General features: G+C 37.2%; 3 protein-coding genes across 6 annotated transcripts; 1 reads left to right on the top strand and 2 right to left on the bottom strand.

Moving 5' to 3' along the window:
- The first annotated feature begins 18,524 nt into the window (after nt 1-18,524).
- On the top strand, nt 18,525-19,652 carry LOC113334449 (histone H1-II-like). Its single transcript, XM_026580700.1, has 2 exons — nt 18,525-18,660; nt 18,745-19,652. The coding sequence occupies exons 1-2, from the start codon at nt 18,538-18,540 to the stop codon at nt 19,453-19,455; spliced, it is 834 nt and encodes a 277-aa protein (XP_026436485.1). The 5' UTR covers nt 18,525-18,537; the 3' UTR covers nt 19,456-19,652.
- A 633-nt stretch (nt 19,653-20,285) lies between these two features.
- On the bottom strand, nt 20,286-25,570 carry LOC113334718 (mitochondrial adenine nucleotide transporter ADNT1-like). 4 transcript variants are annotated; one of them, XR_003352901.1, is made up of 9 exons: nt 25,284-25,570; nt 24,467-24,515; nt 23,588-23,751; nt 23,259-23,293; nt 22,799-22,911; nt 22,574-22,687; nt 21,482-21,883; nt 20,933-20,995; nt 20,286-20,625 (listed from the first exon to the last, which is right to left on the bottom strand). XR_003352901.1 is itself a non-coding variant. In XM_026580906.1 (6 exons), exons 1-6 carry the CDS (start codon nt 25,373-25,375, stop codon nt 22,613-22,615), a joined length of 528 nt encoding a protein of 175 aa, XP_026436691.1. In that variant the 5' UTR covers nt 25,376-25,570; the 3' UTR covers nt 22,076-22,612. The 4 variants fall into 4 exon arrangements, 1 of the variants encoding a protein (XP_026436691.1); XR_003352899.1 differs by lacking the exon at nt 20,286-20,625 and having other exon boundaries at nt 20,632-20,995; XR_003352902.1 differs by lacking the exons at nt 20,286-20,625; nt 24,467-24,515 and having other exon boundaries at nt 20,632-20,995; nt 25,304-25,570.
- LOC113334688 (mitochondrial adenine nucleotide transporter ADNT1-like) lies at nt 20,807-22,339 on the bottom strand. The gene is made up of 5 exons (XM_026580884.1): nt 22,310-22,339; nt 21,686-21,883; nt 21,482-21,586; nt 20,933-20,995; nt 20,807-20,842 (listed from the first exon to the last, which is right to left on the bottom strand). Exons 1-5 carry the CDS (start codon nt 22,337-22,339, stop codon nt 20,807-20,809), a joined length of 432 nt encoding a protein of 143 aa, XP_026436669.1.
- Nucleotides 25,571-26,520: the final 950 nt, after the last annotated feature.

Raw genomic sequence — 26,520 nt, 5'->3', positions numbered from 1 at the left:
TCGCCTGGCTTGCGCGTGATTGGTCAAAATAACTAGGTATTGCAAACAAGGCCCACTCAGCAACCTGCTGCATATTTTTCCACGAAAATACTCGAGACATAAACATGTCACAAACTGGGGGATGATCATCAGGGTATTGGTCTGGCGGTTTACAACGTGCATCGTGCAACACGCCCATTATGAGAAAGTGTCAGGAAAGCAGACAGTTAGTGGCAGAAGAGAAGTAGTGGGTGTAAACAGACCCGTCTTCCCCCCATAGTAGGGACGTGGTTTTCTACATTTTCACACGATCAAACTTCTCCGTCACTCAACCACTCCCACTTCCTATGAGATCAGGGTGCGTTCAACTATGACTTGCATAACTAGGTTTCAACCTATTTTAACCAACAAGGGAGTTTTGGTTAACAACACAGTATCCAGAAAAACACCAAGAACTGATAGCTTACATTCTGCAAGCCAGTTCCATATTCTGATACAAGTCATAAAACAGCCACACCTTCGTAATTCAACATTCTGATCTCAACACCTTCTTCGCTTCCCTCCCTAAGATCAACCTTTCTCCTTCACTTTGTGACCGAATTGAATCTGGAACGACCATTTCTTGGTTTAGGCCAGAGTCTTACAAATTGATCTCTCGAATCTAAAAGTACTGCAGTACATTTGTTTAAGGTTTGAATTCGTTTCTCATCAACACACCCAAATTTACCAAAAATAGCAGAATCATTTTTTACCCCAAAACAACTGGGGACCACAGTGGGAGATTAATCTCTCGGTTGCAAAAAATCATTTTTCCTATTCCATTTTCAATTTCCCAAATTTCTCAAGATGGTTGATCTTAGGAATGGTTCAGAAACCCTCAATCCCAATTTTAATTCTCCTAGCACTGACAATACTCCACATGTTATTCCTAAATTTGTTCTTTCATTCAAAACCCTTGTCGAGGCTATGGAGTCTCAATATGTGAAAACTATTCACGATTTGAAGAAAATCCTGAGTGATATTGTCAGGAATCAAGCTACTATTGTCAAGACACATGACGAACTATTCATGCTTTTGAAAGTCATCTCGGATCAAACTATCAAAGGAACCAACACGTATTCATTCTGGAGGAAACGCCACCAACAATTCATTTTGGATCAATACTGATGGTAGTAGTCCCTATTCCTAGATTCATATTCTTATTCCTGGTGAGGAAGATAAAGCCTATGGTCACGTTGAATGGAAAGGTATCCACCAACCTAACTTGTCTGCTCATGAAGATCGAGAGATGTTCCTCAAGCTCAAAAAGAAGACTCGTGGGATTTATCACGTTCTCATCAGGGTTCTCACAATGAAAAGGTGATTTCATTATGTGCATCCTTCCTGGAAAATATCAATTCCCATATTGTATCAGAAGCTGCTAAGAGATACGCTGCTACTTTACTCAGTCGATCCGAACCATCCCAGAATGAAGAAGCTCGTAAATATGTTCAGGAAAGCAAGTGTCCTTCCAATAAAAGATCCAACCTCCAGTCAATCGCTAGTAAGGGTAGAAAGAGAATGCATCTGGGGGATGGCTATCAACAACCCAAACGTGCGGCACTAGCGCAGCAGACAACTCAAACCCGAAAAGCTGCGACTAAGACACCTGCACAGCAACAAGAAACTGGAAAGGCTGCTCTAATCTTCTTGTGTCTAATTGAAGAGGTAATCGAACTTCTATAAGCGTGGATTCAAGATGGCGTCATCAAGCTACATCCTACCAGACGTCCTCCAACCGAAGAAGAAATGTCAAATCCAAAATATTGTCGTTACCATAGGTTCGTCAATCACCTCACCAACGATTGCGACAAATTGAAGCGCATTTTCAAAGAGAAGGTGGATACAGGAAAACTTCAACTAAGCATTGAGGGAGTCCACAGACATCCTCTTTCCGTCAGGAGCCGCATGATTTCTGAGGACTCCGTCCACAAAACTGTACAGTCCACAATGGAGCATTTATGTAAGATTATGTATTTCTCCAAAGTGCAGCGTCAAAACATATTTGCAGCCCTCAATCGTGTCGTATCATGCAAGCAACAATAGGCGAGCTTCCGTCATGGAATCAGAGAGGAGTTGCTTCACAAAAAATAAAAGAGGGGAAATAATATAAGGAGAAATAAAACTCACGTATGTAAGTTATATGAAAGGAAGAAACTCATCCTTTGGGTCATAACGGCCGATCAAAACCTTTTAATATTCGTGGTCGTGGCTAGCATCACTGCCGATGCTCGCCTAAAGCTCGTGGACGTGGATACTACTACTTATGCTTCTTCGCTCATCCAAGATTCATGGTCATGGTTACCAAATCCCATGACCACCATCACCATGCCTCTCCCTGCCATGCCTGTAGCCACCACTCTTCTCTGCGAAGATTTGTGCCTGTAGTCACCGCTCTTCCCTGTCAAGAATCGTGACCGTATCCATCCAAGCTCTAACCAACCTGTTTTGTTCCCACGAAAACGCAGTCTCTTCTGATTACAGTTGCTGCCAAGAACCATTGCTGCTCGTTTTTTTATACCAACCAGAGCTTCACTATAACAATAACAACTACGGATAAAGGTAATCCGAACTTCTGCATATTTTATTTTCCCCTGGGGGAAGTAATAGAGTCACTAGTACGGAGGCAATATGGTGATATCTTTATTATTGTAAACTCACCGACCATACAAGATATAATCACGTAAACCACACTTGGGAAATGAGTCTCAACACGGAATCCCTTCACTGTCAAGGACCTCTTCAACTCAGAAGAGACGGTCAACCAAGAAATTGTGACAAGTTCACCACTCTTCAAAGATGTAGCGTGAGGATATCATTACCCCCTTGTCTGGAAGGCGCGTTACCAACAAGCATTATTTGGTTCAACCATCCATAAGCGTTGTTGTTAGTGAAGAATCAAAGAGGAAAGTCGCGCCTCAACAAGCCACACATTCCAACCGCATCATGCCTGCTACATCACCTACTCAGAACTCAGTGTCGCCTACCCAAGGACTGCACGAACCTGCGCATCAACAATCACATCGCCGATATTTCTAGATTTCCAATTTCCTATGGAAGGGGTGCATGGGCTGCCAAAATTTTGGATACAATACCGATCTATCAAGTGCGATTCTCACCCATTGATCAAAAAGTGACGAATCCAAATGATTGCCGCCTTTGTCAGTTCGTCAACCGCTTTACTAAAAAATGCAATGGAAGTACATCTTTCAGGAGAAAATAGGCTCAGGATAATTACACCTGGGGATTTCCAGCACAGGTTTCCTTTACGTCCCTCAACCGGTTATTGCTCATATCAGTATCATGACTGTCAAAGATTTACGAACCGCAAGAATTTCTCAACATGAAGCCGTACACGTGCATCGAAGACTCCAAAAGTACGCCGCAAAGATATTTTCACATATCCGGCCACGCCATCGGATCTAGCACGCATATACAACCCCTTGCAAGAACGCATTGTATTCCCAAGCCGCTCAAAAAGTACATCTCTAGTAACCAAACAAAACTGTAAATGGGGACTTCTCATCGCATCCCATTCCATACAACAATCCAAGATTCGGAATATGATTCAAAGGATGTCTCTTGGAAAGAATTCCTTGAAGACTTGATAGAAGCACGTCGGCAACAGAGCGCCTCTCAGCTCGTCTACTTCACTTAACGGCTCTGGAATATTTTTCCCATACAAGCCTTCCAAGCATATCATCATCGCAATCAGAAAGAAAAGAATAGGCCTATGAGCTAAAGAGTCATAATAAATACAGTTTCGTGTCATTCAATGCTCAGGAGTTTAAAGAACATTTTAATTGCGACTCATCAATCCATACACCAAACAACTTAAATTTAAGGCCTCTTGCAATTGATCGAAGTTTGGTAAATTTTGAAACCCACTGGAGAGGTTAGATGCTCATTTTCTGGAGACATAACCTTATTACACATTCCGGAGAGGATCGATGGAGTTCACTCAGGATTTGATGAAATTTCAAAACCGTGGAAGTTATACGTACAACTAAAGTTCATACTTGCAAAAAGAAGAAAGAACAAGATGTACTTACCTTGTTGTCGATGATTGGCATGCTCGTGATGGGGCTTCTAATAGTGACGAAGAGGAGCCGGCTTCTACAGACGAAAGCACAGAGCCAGACGAGCAACAAAAATGGAAGAGGGTTGATACCCCTTTTTATATGAACAGAGTTTCCAAAAGAAGGATTCCTTTTAGCTCTATGAACGAAAATAGATGGCTGGGCTTATAACACTCATGACCCATAGCCGAGCTAGCAACACGCTATTACAAAGATCACTGGACGCGCGGTCCCGTGGCTGAAGGACAATTAGAATTTTCCTGGTAATATCTACCTGATTTATCTTTTCAATTTTAATTTCGTCTGTCACCATCTAATGCTTACCCCGCTACAATGTCACTGTTACGTGCTAAGCAGGGGACTTAATGTTGATGGTAGTTTTTATTATAGGGCGAAAACTGTAAAAGTATGCCTACCTGAACCAGCATCAGAAGTAATAGACCTTGATATGTTTATATTCCGCAAGGAATTTGAAGAATATATCAGAATATGATGAGTGCCTATGACTCTCTTCATATTATATTGAAACTCAAGCTCCTAGATGAATCGTTCACTAGTATAGATCCTAATGATTATTTAAGCTCCTAGTTGCATTACTCACTAATGTCGGAGCCTGCCGAGTATTCATTCCATGTTATGTTCCCAACCGAACTCTTGATTTTGACATGACATGACAATTAATGTTCGCTCGTAACTGAGCATCATGAATTTCCTGAAGTGTCAGGATTAAGATATGCATGGAAATACTCAATTAGGGGCACGCAAAGTTATGATGCCCTCTGAAACATAATCAGTGATTTCTGTGTCAATATGCGAAATTCACCAAAAATTGATTGGTTTTGCGGAAAACCCGCAAAATTCAGTTCTTTAACCTAATTTTATCAATTTGCAAAAATTAGGCTTTTTGCTCCCTGCGCGATAATTCGAAACCTATTGGTCGAAAGTAAACCTAGGCAAAGTAGAAAATTGATCCATCACGGAGCTAGTCGGAGCAAGATCCTACCAAAAATCAGAAAACAATAAATAAAGAGGAATTGCGGCAAGTAAGAGAAGCAACAAAAGGAGGCGTGGCCGCGACACTTGGACGGCCGATTTGCCTCAGCAGGCGCTGCCCATGGCTGACCTGCCACGCTCTATGTTGCTGCTTGTCGTCCCCCTCTTCCCACCAACCAATCAGATCGCTCCAAAAGCGCCACGCGCACTTTTAATTAAAATTGGAAGTTGGTTGGTCGACACACCTAATTGCTTAAGGAATTAAACATAGGCTGCCCATATCAGTCTCAAAACAATCACGGCCACACGATTTGGCCAGCCAATTCAACAAGTTTGGCCTCCTCCCAGCAAGATCGAGCAAACTCCATGGTGTCCACCGGCAGGCCCGCTATCACCCCAGCCAATCAGAATCCTCTTAGCCCGCAAGTATCATCCCTGATCTTTGGACAGAATTAGGATGGTCGCATTGTTGAAAGAGAAGCTCAACGAGCTAAGACCGACCATAACGGTCTCAAACCCATCATATCCGTCTGATTTAGTCAGCCTAGTTGGATGGTTTAGATCTTCTTTCGAACGATCAAACATGTACTGGTGTGATCACCGGTGACTCACCTTCATGCCTGGCTGGTCGACTTGCCCGCGACATGCCAGGAGCATAACAAACCGCTTGCTCAAAGATAGGGTGATCGCGCGTTTTAAAAACCCTAAATTCGTGTTAACGGCAGCATGCTACTATCGCAAAACGATCACGGCCGTCCATCTTCACCAGAAAATTGATTGGCTTAGATCCAATTCCTGGCGGCCAATAGGATGCCAGCATGCTCGCCGGAAACCCACTTTTGCGTCTGCCCAATCGGCCTGCTCAAGCCAACGTTCGGCGCCTTGAATCGATTAGCCTAAAGATGGTTGGCCACACGGCTTTAAAACCCTAAATTGAGTCAGCGGTATTACTGCCTCAAATCATCTCGTCCGTCTAACTTCGCTAGCCTAGTCGGACGGTTTAGATCTGATTCTAGATGGCCAATAGAGTAATATTGTGATCACTGGCCACCCCTCTTCCATGAGGAGCGATCGTCCAAGCCACTGCTTGCCCATATGGACTCAATTTATCGCCCAAAGGTGTCCAGTCGCGCCGTTTGCATAAATTTTTAATAATTCAACGGCAGCCATTAACTTCCGCAAATCATCTCGGCCGTCCAACTTCGCTAGCCGAATTGACCGGACTAGATCTAATTTTAGGTGACCAATAGGATGCCGCCGTGGTCGCCAGCCGTCACTCTCCTATAAGGACAGATCGTCCTGACTTTAGCGCGCGAGTGGCTCATGGCAGCTTCCCGAGAATGGCCGGTCACACTCTTTTTAAGATATTAAGCTCCGCGACTAACTTAAACGAGATTTGTACAACGATGCTTCACATATATCGATTATTTTGATCTTCTTGCTTAAAAGCGATGCTTTACATGCATCGAATACATACGATATTTTATGAGTATCGGTTTCACGAATAACTTAGTTATTTAACCTAATAGCGTTACATCTTCTTCTTTACGGCAAGTCTCATGACTTGACTCGTCACACATGACCACCCGCCGCCTGGCTTGCGCGTGATTGGTAAACATAACTAGGTATTGTAAACAAGATCCACTCGGCAACCTGCTGCATGTTTTCCCACGAAAGTATTAGAGACATCAAACATGTCACAAACCGGGGGATGATCATTAGGGTATTGGTCTGGCGGTTTACAGCGTGCGGCGTGCAACACGCCCATTATGAGAAAGTATCGGGAAAGCAGACAGTTAGTGGCGGCAGAGAAGTGGTGGGTGTAAACTGGCCCGTCTTCCCCTCATAGTAGGGACGTGGTTTTCTACATTTTCACACGATCCCACTTTTCCGTCACTCAACCACTCCCACTACCTATGAGATCAGGGTGCGTGCAACTATGATTGACATAAATAGGTTTCAACCTATTTCAACCAACAACGGAGTTTTGGTTAACAACACAGTATCCATAAAAACACCAAGAACTGATAGCTTACATTTCGCAAACCAGTTCCATATTATGATACAAGTCATAAAACAGCCACGCCTTCTTCGCTTCCCTCCCTAAGATCAACCCTTCTCCTTCACTTTGTAACCGAATTGAAATCTGGAACGACCATTTCTTGGTTTAGGCCAGAGTCTTACAGATTGATCTCTCGAATCTAAAAGTACTCCTGTGCAGTACATTTGTTTAGGGTTTGAATTCGTTTCTCATCAACACACCTAAATTTACCAAAAACAGCAGAATCAGTTTTTACCCCAAAATATTATAAGCGATTATATCATTTTGGTACAACAAAAGTTGTATTTTTGTCTCGGTTATATCTTCTGAGATGTATCGGTTGGGTTTCCATAATCTTGAGTAATAATTTAGATATTTATTATAGATTGTTTGGGAGTCTTACATAATTTAATTGGTGGATCCGAAAAATCCTAAATTCTCTTATTTTCTTCTTTATTTTTTTTGATTAGTGTTATTTAATATTTTCTTATTTATCTTTTTAGCCTATAATTTAATTGTAAACTAAAAAAGTAGCAATTTATTAGTCCCAATGAATGACCCATGCTTGCATAATATCCATCTGATAACATTGCACTTGTTGTATAATTAAAATCCCATCATCTTTCAGGTAGGGGATCTGGTATTAAAAATAACAAAACACATTCAACAAGACATATCTTCACCAAAATTCTCTTCTAAATGGGAATATCCTTATGTGGTCACTAAAGTAGTATCCACATGATACTAGAACATGGTTGTTGTCGATGGAGGTGTGCATCTGATTGATGATTGTTTCCCAATTTCTTATCTAGTCAAAATTTGGATGTATAATTCGATAATAATATAAATCATTAGAGTATTACTTCTGAGATGACGCATATAATTTTTGTTGCTGACTTGCTTGTACTTAATTCAAGACAAGATTCGCTAATCTTGAGTGACTATCATTCAGGTAATTTTTTTGTCTCTACTGTTGTTGACAAAATTACCCTTGAACTGCATACTCTTAATTGGTGCAGGAAACATAGAGGAGTTGTATTCATCCAACCATGTATTGCAATGTTTGGAAGATTATGCAGGGGTCTATGCTATTGATGTGAAAATAAAAAACAAAGGTTTCAGGATTGTGTCCAGGTTCTGTACTTTCCGCAAAGATATTGATTCTCTAGAACATATTCCCTGGTTTGTGATTAAAATCGTATTCATATGAATCGGTTAGGTGGTATTTTCTCTTTTTTAAGGCCTTATTCTTTTGACGATATTTTTGATCCGATATACCATAAAAGTTATGTTATCCAAGAAATATGGTTAACAACTACCTCTTCTACCATACTTGACATTTGTTCAGTCAGAAATAAGGTATCATTTAAAGTTGTTGTGCCTAGTTTGACATATGTAGAATGAGGAATATTTCACTTAGCACATAATTGAATATTAATGTTGAAAGGTGATATATGGAACTCCTCTTATAACTTAAATATTTTAAAAAGAATTGGTATGGAATGTGAAGAGTTAAGCTTGTTGGGGATGTTCAATGCATCTTTAGTACCACTAACTTTTTCGTTCAGCAACCTGACAGACAAAACCAAATGCAATTGCAAGTAGATCTAAATAAATATCCTTGAACAATATATACGTAGAGTTTTTCTCTTTCTCTTCCAAAATTAATATGTTTAGATACAAAGTCCGTGAACCTGATAATGTAGAAAAGATCTTGGATGATCTCAAAAATTAATATCCAAGATCAATCTAGTCATCTCCAAATCAACATGATCTTAATTCTAACAAGTATGAAGTTGAAATTTATCTTTCAATATATGAATTTAACAAGAATGGGTCTTGTTTTTTTATCTCAATTAATAAGGATCTAAACTATCTACATTAATTACATATTACTTGTACTATTCCTATTATAAAGATAAAACAATATAATGCGGTAAAAGAAAAACACGATACCAAAAATTTTACTAGTGAAGAAAACTGCACCTGCAGAAAAACCTCAGGACCTCATCAAGATTTGAACATCAAACTCTATTAAGCCGCTATAAACACTGGCCTACTATCAGCCTTCAGATTGGAATGTAATTGAGATGGGATTAACCCTCCAAGCAATTCAGTTGCAGTCGTAATCCTTACGCCTCTTGAACCTCGCGAGATTCTCCGAACATTCCCTTAACTGACATTCTTTACTTCCTAAGAGTTGCTTCAAACTCATTGGAGACTTTTGATACCAATCTTCATCTAACAGATAAGCCTATCTGATTTCCTTTTTGATTTTTCAATCTAGGTTTGAAAATTTGTTTGTAGTAGACAAAGTCCGTCGGACCTTACAAATCCAGTAACTTACACTCAGTTAGCTGAGAAGCCTGAATTCTTAACCACCTCTCAAGAATAATCCAAACAAATCAAAGAAGAGTTTAGCTATCTATCTTGAGGAATCACAAAGTCTGAGACGAATAAAAATTTGCGATTTTTTTTATCTCGTTCCTAATATGAGATTACGAAAACCTCAAAGATCAAGAAGAAAAAGATCCGGATACAAGAACTACCATGTAAATGATATTCTGACAGGGATTCATGAATCCCTAAGTGACTTCTTCAAATTCTTAACCTAAATTACAGTTCACGAAGAACCTATGTTATAGAGGCCGACTCTATCTTAGAAACTAGAATACAAAAGTTCCAGGGATTGAGAAATCATGTTGCAAGAATCTTTCTATTTATAGATTTTCAATGCTCCGGGTAGCTTCGATTCAAGCTAAGATAACTTGAGATTCAAGATAACACTTTCTCAGTTTGAATGAAATTCTTACTAAGAATTCATGTGAGCATGTGAGAAACCCTCCTTGAAGTTACACAGAAGAATATACACTATTGTTCATGTAACACCCCAAAATTAAGCTACTCAATTATCTAAAAGATCAAACTACAAATTGAGGCATTAAGGTTCTAAAGCAATAATTAAAAATTTAAGCATATGTTCTTAGCAAAGCTTAACCCAAATATAAACCCTCTCCGAGGTTACATATATGAACATCTCTCAAATAATACATACAATATAATGAGTTGGTTTTCAAATATAATAAAATCAGCAAACAGACACAACGTAAAACGTCATACGAATAAATTCCAATCAAAGTCTTTGCTTCACGAACGTTGATTTATCTTCCTTTGAAACTGAAAGTGGGAATTAAGTGAGCACGTCATCCCTAAATGTGTGCCCAATGGAAACCATTACAACATTCAAGTAGTTACTAACATGTTTCATTGTTCTACTACAAAAAAAAAAAAATTAACACCTTTTACACCAAGCACACGGCAGAAGATTACTTTGGCGCACCTCCTAAGATATTGCGTACTACATTACAATATCTATGAAAGATCATCACTATATGACCTACAGAAATGACATTATAACAACCTAGACATATGTTATCTTAACCTCACCCCACTCAATGGAGAAGAAAGTGCTAGAATAACTCCAATATCAAATGATAGTAATAATTCACGTACCATATGATATCTTCGTGAAATGTGTACACCTCATGAATTCAGGTACCATCATCAAAGTCTAAAGTATATACGAAAGTGTCGACTACTCTAACCCGCCTCCGCATAGCAATATCATATTGGGCCTTATCCCCTTATGAAACCAGAATTTTATCCGAAGTAATGTTAGAGTAACCCGGTCATATCTCTTAGATAGACCGAACAATCAAGCATAATATATATACGTCCAATCTCCCCAGATATGTATATTTTTGATATAAAGTAATCGGACTATTGGCCGCAATTCTTCTCATATTTAGGATAATATTGGTTGCAATTCCACCGTTATAGATAAATTTGTGATATATAAAATAGTAATACTGGCCACCAGATAACTATCTAGGCCTATACAAAATACTATTGGTTGTAATGCCACTCCTAGTAGAACTAACGAGAATCTGTGGTTCACGAAGGAGCTTCTCGTAGGGAGACGAGACAATACATGTCAGGAAACGTACACAATCAATACACACAATCATACTCAAAATTAACAAAGACACATCATGCTCGTGGAAAGAAAGTTCTCACATGTTTTGAGGGAAAACCACTTTAACTTCAAGAATTCATATCTACTATATCCTATCTTTGGTTATCAGTATTATCATCTTGAACATGCAATTACCATATGAATCAACATGACAATGATACATAAATGGTTCTTCAGAATCCCAGACAGTATCCTTTGCTTTATCTCAATCTTCGTTCTAGTACTCTCGTATCTCTTTCTTTATTAAACTATATAGAGGTTTTGTGTCCAAATAGTCATTGAAGTGTTGGTAAAAATGGTCAGATTCTGGCCGAAAAGGTCATCTGAAAATATCTGAGATGACTGGTTGAAAACGAAGGGGACACCAATACACCCAACTTTCTCGTTTTGATAGGAGTATGAACATATTTAGTACTTTTAACAATCAAAAGATGCATAAAAGTAAAAAGCACACACACACACAAGAATTTTGTTCACGAGGGAACTACTATAGCAAGAAAAACCTTGGGACCTCATCAAGATTGAATACCACACTAGCCTACTATCAAACTTCAGAATGGAATGTAATTGAGACCCGATCCACCCTCTAAGAGATCCAGCTACATTCGCTCTCATTACGTCTCTTGAACCTCAAGGTTCTACGCATTTAATTCCCTTAGCCGACGTCCTTCATAATCTAAGAGTTGCTTCAGCTGAAGTGAAGACTTTTGATACCAATCTTCCTCTAATAGATAAGCATATTTTATTTTATTTTAGCTCAAAGATCAAGGTATGGAAATATGTTCATAATAGACAAATCTAGGTCTACGATTAAAAAAAATTCTCTAGGGGATTCGTAAGCCAGTTCCGACTATCTTTACCTTGATAGTTCGTGAATCCTGATCTTGCGTTTCTGTTATCGAGGTTCTCGGAATCTCTTTCAGGCAAGGTAGATAGTAGTCACAAAGTTCTATTCGTCTCATACTTTGTAGTTCCTCAAGATATATATCTAAAGAATGATCTTAATTGTTCTTTTAACGATTTTTCTTGAGAGGTGGTTAAGAATATAGGATGCTCTCCGAGAGTCGTAAGTTTTGAATTTGTGAGGTTTGCTAGCTTTCTCTTGCAAACAGATTTCGACACCTCGATCTTTGATATAAACGAAAATAAAATAGGCTTATATATTAGAGGAAGATTGGTATCAAAAGTTTTCACTTCGGTTAAAGCAACTCTTAGGTTGTAAAGGATGTCGGCTAAGGGAATCAACTGCGTAGAACCTTGCGAGGTTCAAGAGATGTAAGGAGCGTGACTTTAACTGAATCACTTGGAGGGTGGATTCGGTCTCAACTACATTCCAGTCCAATGTCTGATAGTAATCTAGTTTCTATAGCGGCTTAATACAGTGTGGTGTTCAATGTGGATGAGGTCCCGAGGGTTTTCTGCTATTGCGGTTTCCTCGTTAACAAAATTTCTGGTGTCTCGTGTTTTTTCTTTTCCGCATTATATCGTTTATCTTTATAATTTGATTTACACAGGTTTGTACGTATTCAATCAAAGTAGATAAGTACTCTTAATTGTAATCGATTACGATATTAGTTTATTTTAGAATTTGTATCTTGAAAGATAGATAACAATTTTAACAACTTGGCAGAATTCCGATTGGATTATTTGGATACGACTAGATTGATCTTGGATATTGATTTCTGAAATCATTTAAGTACTCTGCATAACAATCAGGTTCATGGACCTCGTGTCAATATACTTGTTGATTGAGTATAGGTTGAGATATTTAACTCTATACATATTGTTAAGGATCATTAAGTTGGTCTACTTGCAATTGTGTTAAGTTTTGTCTATACAGGTTGCCGAAAGAAAAAGTCGGGTGTATTTTGGTATCCCCTGCGTTGTCAGTTTGGGAATGAGGTTCCCTGAGCAATTATCCGATTTTCTTAATAGCATTATCATATAAAATGACTATTTTACCCTTCATAGAATTTAGCTTATTTATTCTTCGTTTGATATCCAAATGAAGCGTTCGAGTAGTCCATTTCACATAACTTTTCGAGATCTATACAATGGTACTAGTTAATTTCCAGATTATTGTTTGATTAACTCCTATTAGTTAAGGTTCATCTTTTAGTTACTCAAATCATTAGCGGTTAAAACGTCTCTTAACCGGTCAAATGGCGTTGACGAATTTACGGGTCTTTACAGTCCAGGGTTCTGGAACTATGTAGAATGATAGTTCATGTTGGAAGGTATGCCTTTTCAACTTACAAGTATAAGTGATTTTCAATAATACTCAAGACTTAACCCATGATTCACAAGTTCAAAAAAAATTGTGAACAAAGTTGTCTTAAAAGTGTTTATGAGAGTTGTAGCAAAGCTCCACATGTTTCTAAAACAGTTTGTGAGCTACTTCTTAAACCAGAACTGGGTAGGTATGCGTACCGTACATGCATACCTATGGACAGTACGATAACTCAGGATGCAAGGATACGTGTACCGGGTATGCATTCCTTGGTTGTTCACAAACTCATATCCCAAGGGTACGCGTACTGTGTATGCATACCCCCCTCATTCCGGAACTCAGATCAATAGGTATGCCTACCTACCTTATTTCTAAAATTCTGAATGTTTTAAAAACTCTCTTTAAAAAATTTGAAACTTTCCCAATAACCATAGATAATAAAAGTCATTGCTTGGGAAATTTCCAAATGATCAACTTGAAACAAAAATAACTCATGAACAATAAATTGTTCTTAACCAAGATTTTTAAGGATCTAAAAATATCCATTGCTTGAATCATATTTCGAGAGATTTATGAAGGCAAGCTTGACTCGAAATTTCTCCTTTTCAATATTAAATCTATTAAAATCATATGACATAGCCTCATAACATATAATGGTAAATCATGATTAATAGGATGGTTCAGTATTCACATACCTCTTTGTTGATGAAGTTCTCGCAAATGTCTTCGTTTGTTCTTCAGTCTTCAATTTTCGAGGGTTGTTCCATGATGTCTGCTACTTAATTGTCATACTTTATTCCTAGTCCGAGACTTGAATTTAGTAGACTAAAAATCAAGATATGGTTTTGTGCATAAAAGATATAGTAAAACTTGTGAGTTCCACCGAGTAGTGCTCTAATAGTAACTGCCTAAGTGGAAAATATACCACTTAAATAGGTGCGAGAGACTGGCAACACGCGATAGAGTCTCCATCACTCAATGGTCAAATAAGCACCCGACGGTCAGCAGAACGACATCGATAGTTAGTATATCACTCGAGGCTATGGTCATCGCTCAATCGTTCACCATCTAACTGTCAGAAACCCTCTTTCTATAAAAACTCAACATCAAATTCATTTTAACTCACACCAGAATTTTCTAAATTTCTCTATAATTTCTCAATCAATCACTCTTCTTCCGATCTAAAACAAAATAAACTAATCACACCTTCTCTATACTTCATAATTTCTTAATTTTATGTAAAATGGATTCTCAATCTCAACCTTAATCTCAGGGAAAAAGTACCAAAGTTCGGGTTTCAAAATTCATCGTCGCTGAAGATGAATGTTTTTTTTTCATAATTATGTTTATTTTACCCAAGATTATGTTAATGATGCACAACAACATGGTAATACCATGTGGGATAACATATTTTTTCAAATATCATGAACAAACCATGAATATCAATAGTTGATATGAAAATAGATTGTTGCAACACTTCATTACAACCAATAATGAAGTCGCCTTATATGTTGTTGCAACAATGCGAACGAAGAGAGGCCGCGAGTATTGGTGTTGATATGGAACGAAGCGGTCCTGCAAATTGGCGGTGATAAATAAAAAATTTGCATACGAAAGTTGTTACCAATATTTTAAAAGTGTTTCCCAAATATAAACCAGAGTTGTTAGCAACTAATCAACAAGTACCTCAAAGATCACCATATAATTCTTTCACTTTCAACACCAAATTCATCACCTTTTTCACCAGGTCCATATAATCCTTATTCTTCACCAAATAACACAACAAACCCAAATTATAACTTAATTCTCAATAATAGTAATAGGAGAAAGTTACCAGGGAGCAATGATGCAAAACTAGCGAAAACATTAACTCAAAAAAGCCTAGCATTTTTAGGGGCGACCCCGAAAGAATTAGGGGCGACTTTTTTATTCCCAACCCATAGACAAGATTATGGGATGTCTTAAATGTTAGTAGAATACCTTAATTCCCTTTAATAATCGGAAGTAAAATAGTTGTTTTTAGAATCCGATTTTTGGTAATATAATCGGTAGTTAATAAACACACAGACACTACTGATTGATATGAATTTGTGCTAAATGCGTATTTGGGGCTAATATTAATCGGAAGTTAATAATAAATTCATTTTATTGATTGTAGGATACTCCAAAATTCAAAAAAAAAAAAAGGATTTTTGCAAAATCTCATTTTGGGCAACTCTATATTCGGTAGTTATATGAACTATTTTGACTATCGAATATGGTTGGATATTAGCAAAGAGAGCCATTGTATAATCGGAAGTCAGGATAACTTCATTTACTACCGATTATAAGCTCTACCAATATTCAAAAAATAGAGAATTTTTGCAAATCTCATTTTGGGCCAGCTCTATATTCGGTAGTTATATGAACTATTTTGACTACCGAATATGGTTGGATATTTGCAAGTATAATCGGAAGTCAGGATAACTTCATTTAATACCGATTATAAGCTCAACCAAAATTCAAAAAATAAAGGATTTTGGCAAAATCTCATTTTGGGGCTACTATATATTCGGTAGTTATATGAACTATCTTGACTATCGATTATGGTAGGATTTCGGCAAAGAGGTCTACTGTATAATCGGAAGTTAGGATAACTTCATTTACTACCGATTATAGGCTCAACCAAAATTCAAAAAATAGAGAATTTTTGCAAAATCTCATTTTGGGGCTACTCTATATTTGGGAGTTAAATAACCTAAATTCACTACCGATTATGATAACATTTTTTCCAAAGATCTACTTTAATCGGGGGTCAAGATAACTTTATTTTACTACCGATTATAGGAAGATAAAATAAAAAATCAAGACAAATTTTTCAATGACTATAACAATCACAAGATTCTTATTATGGACACTTCACTTACGAACATCCAGCTAGTTTGCTAGGCCACATGCCGTAACAAATGAGATTTTTTTGGCATATGCCATAGGAACGACCTTAAAAGACTCCGGTAAATAGTTGTTGACTTGTTTGGACCCATAAATAACAAAAGAGGATTTTAATAAAGTGCCACACTTCCAATTTTATGTTTAAGAAAGTGCCACTGTTTTTTTCAAAATTTATTTAATGCCACACATTTGACTATTTCCATCCTGTTTTTTTGAGAAAACGGTTAATTGCCGTTAGTGCATACGTGTCATTAAATTGCCCACATAAAATGACATTCAAGCCCCTGAATCATTTAACTAGGACGAGTTAACAAGTGATTGAGTAGAGAGAGTTAACTTGTGACTCAATACCGAGTTGAATCAAACTGAAATCGGCTGTGAAATCCCATAGTCAACATTGCACCGCCTAATTTGATGTTGCACCATAGTGGTGCTTCACTAAGCCAGTATAGCACCTGCGTTCACTAGCAGATGTATTCTTGTTGCTCAAATTCTTTTGAACTTTGCATGTAGCTTCTGCAACTGCTATCTCTCAGCATTGCAGCCTATTCCTTGCATCACCACCTGCATCACATTATTTCTCTGTAAATCCAACGCCATTCTCAGCTCACTGTCACTAACAACACCTTAGTGCAACATCATCATTTACAACTCTGCAAATTCTATTCTTCCACCAATTTCACTTCCTTGTCATCTCGAAAGCAAATCTATACTTATCTGTCATACATAGGCTACAACACATCTCTCCATCATTGCAACACTATGAGCATCAACACATTATTTCTACAGCAATAACTCAAACATTTCATCTCCAACTTCTCTCAATCGCTGCAACAACATCAGCTGCAATTTGTACCTAAAACCTAGGCATTCATCTATCCCAGTTCTTCTTCATTGTTTACTGAATCTCAACATCTCTCTCAACTACAGACTCAATACAAACTGCAGCTGCAACATCCACTAGGCCAAACAACCTCAAAATCCTAGCACCACCATCTTCTCAATTTCATCTCAAGTACCCATTTCTTTTGACTGCCACAAACAAATCAATTTAAACCACAAATTTCTTCTGTCTTCATCTTAGATTCAATATCATGTATCAAACCCATGTTCTTATATGAGCAACAGAAATTTCATTACAGACCCACATCAATTCTTCATCTCCTGGTCAAACAAATCCAACCAATATTTCTCTCTTCTTCCTAATTCTAAAACCTCCATGGCAATTCAATCTGCAAAAACTCAATCCTTCACAAATTCTCGATCTGAAACTTCACGAATTCTCGATCTGAAACTTCACAATTCACACAAATCCAACAATCGAACAAATCTATTTCACTTATAAATTTTCTTATAAAAAAATTAAAAATCACAATTAATTTAGCCATTAACAGGAAATCATGAAACCCCTCTTTCTGATTTTACAGCCTTCCAATTAAAACCCCTTATGTAATAAACCTTAACAACATCTTCCCCATTTTTTCCCAAAAAAATCTGACTAGGAACAGCTTTACCCCTTTCCCAAACAAATTGAAGTAATCAGTGAAAGAGAAAAAGAAAATGGTGATTCTAGTGGTGGTCGTGACTGTAAGAAGAAGAAGGAAAAAAGGAAAAGAGAGGCGAGAAGAGAAGATGAAGTGAGTGTCTCTTAGTTTAGGGTTAGGTTATTATATGTGTGATGAAATAGAGGGCTAGGATTAGAAAATTTTATCAGATCAACGGTTAATAATATAGCCGGTTTATTGGTTCGACTCAACAGGTCGGTCGGTCCTGTGCAGCCATAGATTGTCAGGAAATTGAGAAGGTTAGTTTGGTAATGATGCCACATGTTTTGGAATTTTTCAATGACGGTTGACTAATCAAATGGGCCTTAACAGAAAACTTAACATGTGTGGCATTTTATAAATTCTGAAAAAAACGGTGGCATTTTATTAAATCGGAAAACCAAAATGTGGCATTTTATTAAAATTCCCATAACAAAAACCAGTCCCCCTTTAACAATTATACCCATACGATCCACTTGACCACTTCCTTTCGCACGGTGATAGTATGAGTTTTCACTACTTTCCAGTTGAATCCGTCCCACCTCATCTCACCCAATAATAATCGCCCACGTCACTAGCTTTCATTTCCTAGGACCTTTTTGAATCCTTTTTAACCCCATCCCTCTTTCCCTCTCCTCAAACAGTTAAAAATTAGGGTTTCAAAGATGGCTAAGAAAGTTGCTCCTGTTGAGACAAAACCCAAGCCAGCCATAGAGAAAAAACCAAAATCAAAATCAAATGAAGCTGTCAAGATCTCTCAACCACCTCAACATCCTCCTTACTTGCAGGTATACATCTTGGATTTGGTTTTTTTCTTTGATTTTTTGGTTTTATTTGGGTGAGATTTTGATTTGATTTTATATGATTTGCAGATGATAATAGAAGCAATCTCCTCATTAAAAGACAGAAGTGGATCTAGTCAACCAGCAATTGCAAAGTTTATTGAAGAAAAGTATGTGACTGGACTTCCCCCAAATTTCAAGAAGATAATTTCGATGCAATTGAAAAAATTTGTCAAATCTGAAAAATTAGTGAAAGTTAAGAATTCATATAAGATTTCTGAAACGGAGAAATCGAAGAAAGTTACTGCTGATTCTAAAGAAAAGAAGAAAGCCAAAGAGATTGAGAAAGAAGGGGATAAGAAGGGAACCGAAAAGGAGAAGCAGAGATCTAAGAAAAGTGAGAAAGAAGTAGGGGTTTCAAAGAAGAGTGAAGCTGTTGTTGGTGGTGATAAGAAGAAATCAAAGAAGAGCGAAGCTGTTGCTGGTGGCGACGATAAGAAGAAACCGAAGAAGAGTGAAGCTGTTGCTGGTGGTGATAAGAAGAAGTCTAAGAAGAGTGAAACTGTTGATGGTGATGATAAGAAGAAATCGAAGAAGAGTGAAAAAGTAGTTGAGGCGAAAAAGAGTGATGCTGAGAAGAAATTGAAGGTAGGTGATAAACTGAAGAGGTTGAGTCAAGTGAAGACCCCAGAGATCTTGAAGAAGAACAAGAAAAATGTGGTGCCGGAAAAGAAAGCTAAGAAGTCCCCAGAAAAAGAAGCAAAGAAGAAGGCAGTTGGGGGAAAGAAAGTTAAGGTTTGATGATGAATTGAATGTTTCGTAGTTTAAATCTTTGGTTTCTATGTATGTAAATGGATTTTCTTATTTATGTTTAGGATTTTCTGTTTAGGATGTTAGGTTGATGGATATTGGGTTAATGTGGTTTGTTTAATAGATTTCTTTGTATGAAATCAGTTTGAATGTGCTAGTTTGATTTAATCTCTTCCTTGTTACTTCAATTTTGTGGTAAGTTCTTGTAGATCTTTTCTAGCATAACAGGAACTATAATCACAGTGTAGTGGGTAATTTTGAGAAATCTTTTGACATGGCCAGGCACTTTCTCACAAGTCATACCCACACTTTTGATAATCTTCATTAGCCATCTCCAATTTCTTTTGTGGTGAACATAACTGAGGATGCAACAGTTTCTGACTGCAGTTCGTGTTTGTGCTCAGTTATTATTAGAGTTGTTTAAAGGGTTTTTCTTTTAGCAGTTTTTCCCTAGTACTGGTTCGACAAGAGCCATAATTTTGCGAGTTCAATAATTTTGACCACAGTTCCTACACATTTTCTCTCACCCACGCTTCTGACATCCCATTGACATCTACTACTCACAATTTCAGGTATAACTCATATACTACTCTTAGTCTTTGCTGGTGATATGATATGCAACTGTCGGTCTCACCAAACTTCAAAACTAGCAAGACCTCTATGCACTCTGTTTGTCTACGAAAAAGGAAAAATTCTAATCCAGATTATCTTGATAACTATGAAAGCCAGGGAGTGCCAATTTTCCAAAAAAAGAAAAAAAAGACTGAAAGGGAGTTTTATAACATGCAGAATTCACTAGTCTCATTCACTTTGAACTCAATCATAACTAGCCATACTGTATTCTCAAATGATTGCTTTAGGTATTTTTGGCAATAAGATAGCCAGCTTTCTTATGGGTATCCAACTCCAGAATCCTTTCATTTCTAATTTAAATTATAAGGGGAGGAAGAAAAAAGAAAAGAAAAACCAACAAAAAACCCTCATTCAGATTTTTGATGGGACGAGATACAGCGCTGTTCCCCGGGCTTCAGCAGTGAGTGATGAGGTGTAGTGCAAGACATCGTTAGAAACTATCAGATGGGCAAGAATGGATGAAGCACTCACAGATAATGATACTGCTAAAGTTGTCAACTCCAAAGAGAAAGTCAAGATGTGAATGTCCTGTGTAGCGTGGCATGTAAATCATGTTAATTGATGGGCTAACCTTGTGGTGTACTATGCAGCAAAGGTTCGCCAGAATAACAAAACCAGTGGTACAGTAACTTTTCGAGGAAAGAGTTACAAAAATACACAGTAAACGTAATTTACTAATAATCAATTATCAACTCTGTACTCTTCCAATTCAATTCCACCCATTTTTCATTTGTGCCAAAAGCACCTTAAAACATTCAAGAGACAATAAGATGGAAAAAAGTTATACTGAATAATAGCTCTAAAATTCTGACAACTCTGGATGGTTGATATTTACCTCAAGTCCAAGACCTTCCATCAGCCCATAGTGTATCACAGATGCAACTGAAGCTGGAAATGCCTGAACATTAAAATCAGCAGTAGTATAAAGATAAGCTAAACACAATAAAAACTCTGCCTACAAAATCTCCTTCTGCTCTGATAGCAATACACTAAGGGGGATACTATGGTTATTACCAGATGTACCATCCTCGCAAAACTCAGCCTGATCTACAACTTTCTACCATCAGCTAAGTATAGGGATTCTAATATATATTTTTACAGTAGAAAATTCAACATCCAATACCACCCCCTTTTGGTTGGAAATTGTACTATGTGAGAACGTTCACATAGGAACTCGAAAAGAGATTGCTAATTAGTAATGGACTAATAGCCTTGAAAAAACGAGTGCACTAATTAGAAATTATAGACTTAAAACTTTTCATGCTCCCATGCAGTATTGAGTTCTTGTTGATTTTATGTCTCTATAAATCCTTCAATTCATATATTAAGAACAAGAAAACATCCTTTTTTAACCTATTAAAAGTCAGACGGGACAATTACTGACCTTCAGTAGTAAATTCGGAACCAATCCCCTGTACAGTGCTTTAAAACCATCATTTCTAATGGTTTTCTTGAATGCATCACACATGCCTGTGAACTCAATTGCTGCCTTGTTATTGCCATCACATGCAATAATAGATGAAGATTTTTTCCACCCCCCATCTGCATTCTTCGATGAATAAGATTAAAAAGCAAAGGTATGGCTTACGGCGAATGCAAAAACATAGAAGAATGGAAGTTTTTTCCCATAGGCGCGCATCTCTTCAAGCACTTCAAGTTTCATGTCTTCCGGCTTCATATCAGTATAATCAAATCCTGGTGTTGCCTCCAACATTTGTCTCAAGACCCTTGGTGAGATTATACGTAAAGATTGATAGACAGTGGAGTTGAGGCCTGTGTATACCACCTGTTTACACCAAACAGATTGTAAATACAGATTTCAGCGAGAGCTTGAGCAATCAGGAAATAATGTTCTATTATGGAAGTGTAAAAAATTCAAACACAATCCGAAAAATCCCAAAGTAAGCTGTGATAAACCCTAAACAAACTTTGTTCAGCTCAAACTTTCATATCCGGTAACAATGACGGACACTAGTTCAGTAACAGCCTTAAAAGGCTTTAAAACCAACAAAAAAATGAGAGGAAGAAGTATTATGTACATATTGACGACAAGCAGATACACTATTAGTAATACTGAGAAAAGAAGATCAAGGAGTGTGATGAGGGAAGTGCTCCCACAAGTCAAGATAAAAGCATTTTGGCTGGTCAGACAGAAAATTTTCATGCTTCTTAAAAGTCTGACATCTTCATTTTTTCTTCCTTTGGAGAATACCTGTCCCAAAGCTGTTGTGACGACTGTCATACACTCATTTGTGATATGCAGGACGAAGCCAGGAGCGAAAGGAGGGACTTGAACCTTTAAAATAAGCCTCGGGCAAGGCTATGTTACAATACAACCTTTTCAAGCATCACATAAGAAGATACACAAGAAGGAGACCAGGGTTTTCCCATAGAGACAGTCACTTCCTCAATTTATTAGAAACTTGGCATTTGCTTGAAGATGTTTAAGAATTTTAAGATGCATTAGTTGACTCACTTGTCCGATGGTAAAAGGAAGACAGCCTTTATATAAAGCTCATGGGCCTTCTTCTCGGGCAATTCTTGATAAAGCATGATATATTCCTCTGTATTGATATGGTGATTTTCCTGTCTGCATAAAGAATTAATAGAAGAGTAAGAGTCTTCACCTTTTTATGGTACTACCAAGCACCAAAACCAGGAAGTTCACTAAATTAGTGAAAAAAGAATGTTTAGTAAATACCTGGACAGAAAGCCTTCCTCGTACCATGTCCATGGGGTATGCTGCTGCCGTTGCAATCATCAGACTGCATGCTTCAATTCCACCAGTTAATAAAATAGGAGGCTTTGCGTTTTCTGCAAAAGATAAACGGAAAAAAAGAATTTAACTTGTATTCTCCCACATTCTACTTCACTACCAAGTACCAACAGCCAATTGCATCTGAATGTTCAGTATATTCTAGCAGTAATAGAACTGACTCATTTGACATTTTAAGATAACAGACCCCAACATATTTAATTCTCTTCAAAGATCATCTCAGGAAGTTAGTGTTTAAAGAAAAGTGAGGAGCCGCTTTTATGTCAAGGCACATTTAACCTTTTCCTCAAATCCAAATAATAATTTTGAAGTGCCTTAACCTATTTTTATTCAATGATACAAAGCTTTAGATTCTGGCATCAAAATGCAAATAGAATAATCATACCTTTGCCTGGATGCTGCCAATGGAGTTGTATAATCCTGTAACAAAAAATGATGTTCAGAGCAGAGAGGAAGAAATCCCTAACTTGCACGCACGTTCTAAATAATATCCCAAGATAAGTTGAGTGCTTTTTAGAATCAGATGAGCTTTGGAGATAAGTAGCATATAAAAGACATGAAATTATAACAATATGCTTTAGAAAATCACCACCAATTAGATGCAGATCATGTACCTATGTTTCTTTTGAAGGTACGATACATTTGTTAATATGTAAAACAGCTAATATTAACAAATGCAACAATGGATATGAAGCCCAATAAAAGAGATTGCACCTTGCTAATGGATAGTGGACAGCAGTGCGGACTATAGAAAATGACATGGCCTGCGCAATATAAGCACCATTGCCCTTGAATAATCCTCGAAAACCATCAGTTCTCTTCATATGTTGCAAGCCTTGGATAACATCCTTGTACTTTATATTCTGAGAGTTTTGAACCTGCATTGTAGAATAACCAAACAAAAATTTAGGCCACCAGACCAAAAATTGAAGCCTCGTAGGCACACACACACACTATCCCTTAAGGTGAAAGGACCACATGTAAAAACTAATCGGTCAAAATGCAAACCTCTAGAAAATGAAAATGCAAAACCTCCTCAACAGTAAGACGCTTCATTTGTGTTTAGCATGTGGGCTTACAATTGTTATGAAACATAATTATTGCATCAATCACAATTCACAGCACAGGATCTATTTGCCAACAAAAATGGATAACTACTTTCTACGAAAATCATTATGCCCACTTTGGTAACTTTTGAGACTATTATGTGATCCAAGCCAGAAGAACGTATCCTGTGACCAGTGTATAAATATAAGCCAAATAGACTATTATGGATAACCTTTCTCCTTGTAATACGAACTCGGATAGAATATGAAGGTGAAATACTGTCTCGTATGGTTCAGGTGCATATAAATTCCTTTTAGAAGTTTTCTCTGATTATTTCGTATTGTTGAACTGCAGGGAATCAAAGGGGACAATTTTAAAGCATACCTCATTCACATTTCTACAGAACTATATGTATTTTTCGAGTCCTGAGATGTAATTGATTATTTAGTATAAATTTGATCATGATTAGTTTTCAACCATCAGTCTATCGGGTTATATATGTAAAAGTTTACAATCACGGAGGAGGCAATTTATCAAGAAGACTACCTGAAGCAATATTTCTAAGCGTCTTAAAGGAGCAGCAGCAGTGACAGACCTGAATATATATAGACATAAAACAGGTATAGTGGCCCAAACACACATACCAAAGTAATAATAATCAAACTTCATTAGTTAAAACTCTGAATAACGTAGATTCGAGTAAAAACAAAAGATCTACATTAACATTCATGACTATCCAACTCAAACTTTTAAAAGAAAGAACACAATTCTGCAGGGAATCATAACTTATGATCTTTGTTAAAGCAACCATGAAAGTTTTCAAGGTAGTGTAGAAATACAATCATTTTACTTCGGAACATCAAATACGAATGATTCTATAACCATACTTGTATATATCAGGCAATACCCCTTGCATTATCTGGTCCTCTATGCAAATACGAAATAAATTTGCATCTTTGTGACAAAGAAAATGCAGTAGCAGTAGTATTAAATTTCCCAGTCCTAATCAATGAAATAAATAGATTTTTGAGTATCCTATTCAAAATGTACTGATTAAATCCCCTTTTATGAAGAAGTCATTTACAACTTCAGTTAAGAATCAACCATAAATGGCTTACCACTTCAGAATCAACAATTTTGAAAGACACATCACCAAAAAGTAAAGCAATCAATCAAACACAAATCTAATAATCCCAAAAATTAGGGTTTAATTTTTATTTATTCTTCTAGGAGATTGATAAGCTAGGTTAAAACGGTGGTGATGGTAGATTTAACAATTGAAATTACTGATAAAATTACTTCAATTAACCAGAAATTAACAAATTAATGGAATTCTACAGAATAAGTGAACGAAAGAACTTACGCTGCCATCGAAACACTAACTTTTCGTTTTCTTCTCTTAGGATCAACTGGTTTCTTCACTGTTTCCTGGCGAACACTGTTTTCAGACTCCATCAGAGAAGTCAAAAAATGATCGCTAACTCGCTACTACTCATCAGAGATGGAAAAAGAAAAGAAAACCCCTAAAAAGAAATTGAAAATGTTTTTAGCAAATCTCCATGGAACTTTTGCAAGTGTACCAATTTGCATTGCATTTTGGATGGCACTAAGTTGGCCTTCTAAGTTCTAAAACCTGTGAACCGACGGAAGTCGTACAAATTAGGCGCAGGAAGTTAAGGGTGTTCCGACTCCGAGTCTCCCACTTTTATGAAATAAAATGGGTCTTCTTAACTTGTAGCCCAATATTCACTTTAAGGAGTCATTAATAACTCACCTTCAACTGTCTTGGAGTTTAATAAATTTTATTGTAATTGTTGTCACGGCAATGCTATTCAACTCCTAGTTAGTAATTCGTCATTCGGTAAACCTACGGAACAGCGTACGTACAGGTATTATTCGGATTTATAAAAGTTGAGATCGGTTAAAAATCCGGTCAACGACTCGTGATTCGGCAGTAATACGGAACGACATATGTACGTGTATCATTCGTTTTAGAGATATGAATTCGTCGCACAAAATTCGTCCCATATATATAATAAATTGATTAATATTTGTTATCATAATATACTAATTTTTTTATATTTACATTGGTTCCAGGGTGAAAAATAAGTTGTAAATGTGTTATATTCAAAACATGTACAAAAACAATCAAAACAAGTGTGTAGAACAGTTGGTTCTATGTACTTCTAGTGGAATTAGATTAGGCAGGTTCGAATCCCACCTTGGAATCATCTTTTTTCACCTAGAAAAATAGGTGGAAGGGAAAGTCAACTCAACTGGTTAGTGAGTCAACTCGGAGAGAGTCAAGTCAGCTACAAAACACGTCCGAACGAACCTAGCGAATTATTCGCCAATTCGGAAAGTACGCGCATTATTTGGGAGACTGGTATTATACGCGTACTAGGTTCGGAGTTTGATCCAGCGCGAATAAAACGGGAAACGAATCAGTTCGGAACAATTCGCGAATTATATAGCATTTGCCTTGTTGTTACCTTGAAATATGATTTACATGTTTTTAATAAAATATCTATTCCATTTATACCTTTACCACTAAATAATTTAATCGTAAATAACACTTTCATTTCTATGATTTGGACATG

The sequence above is a fragment of the Papaver somniferum genome, unplaced genomic scaffold, assembly GCF_003573695.1.
Source record: "Papaver somniferum cultivar HN1 unplaced genomic scaffold, ASM357369v1 unplaced-scaffold_137, whole genome shotgun sequence".
In the NCBI taxonomy this organism is placed as follows: Eukaryota; Viridiplantae; Streptophyta; class Magnoliopsida; order Ranunculales; family Papaveraceae; genus Papaver; species Papaver somniferum.
The sequence above is the reverse complement of the archived record's forward strand: the minus strand, read 5'-3'. Positions and strand labels throughout refer to the sequence as shown.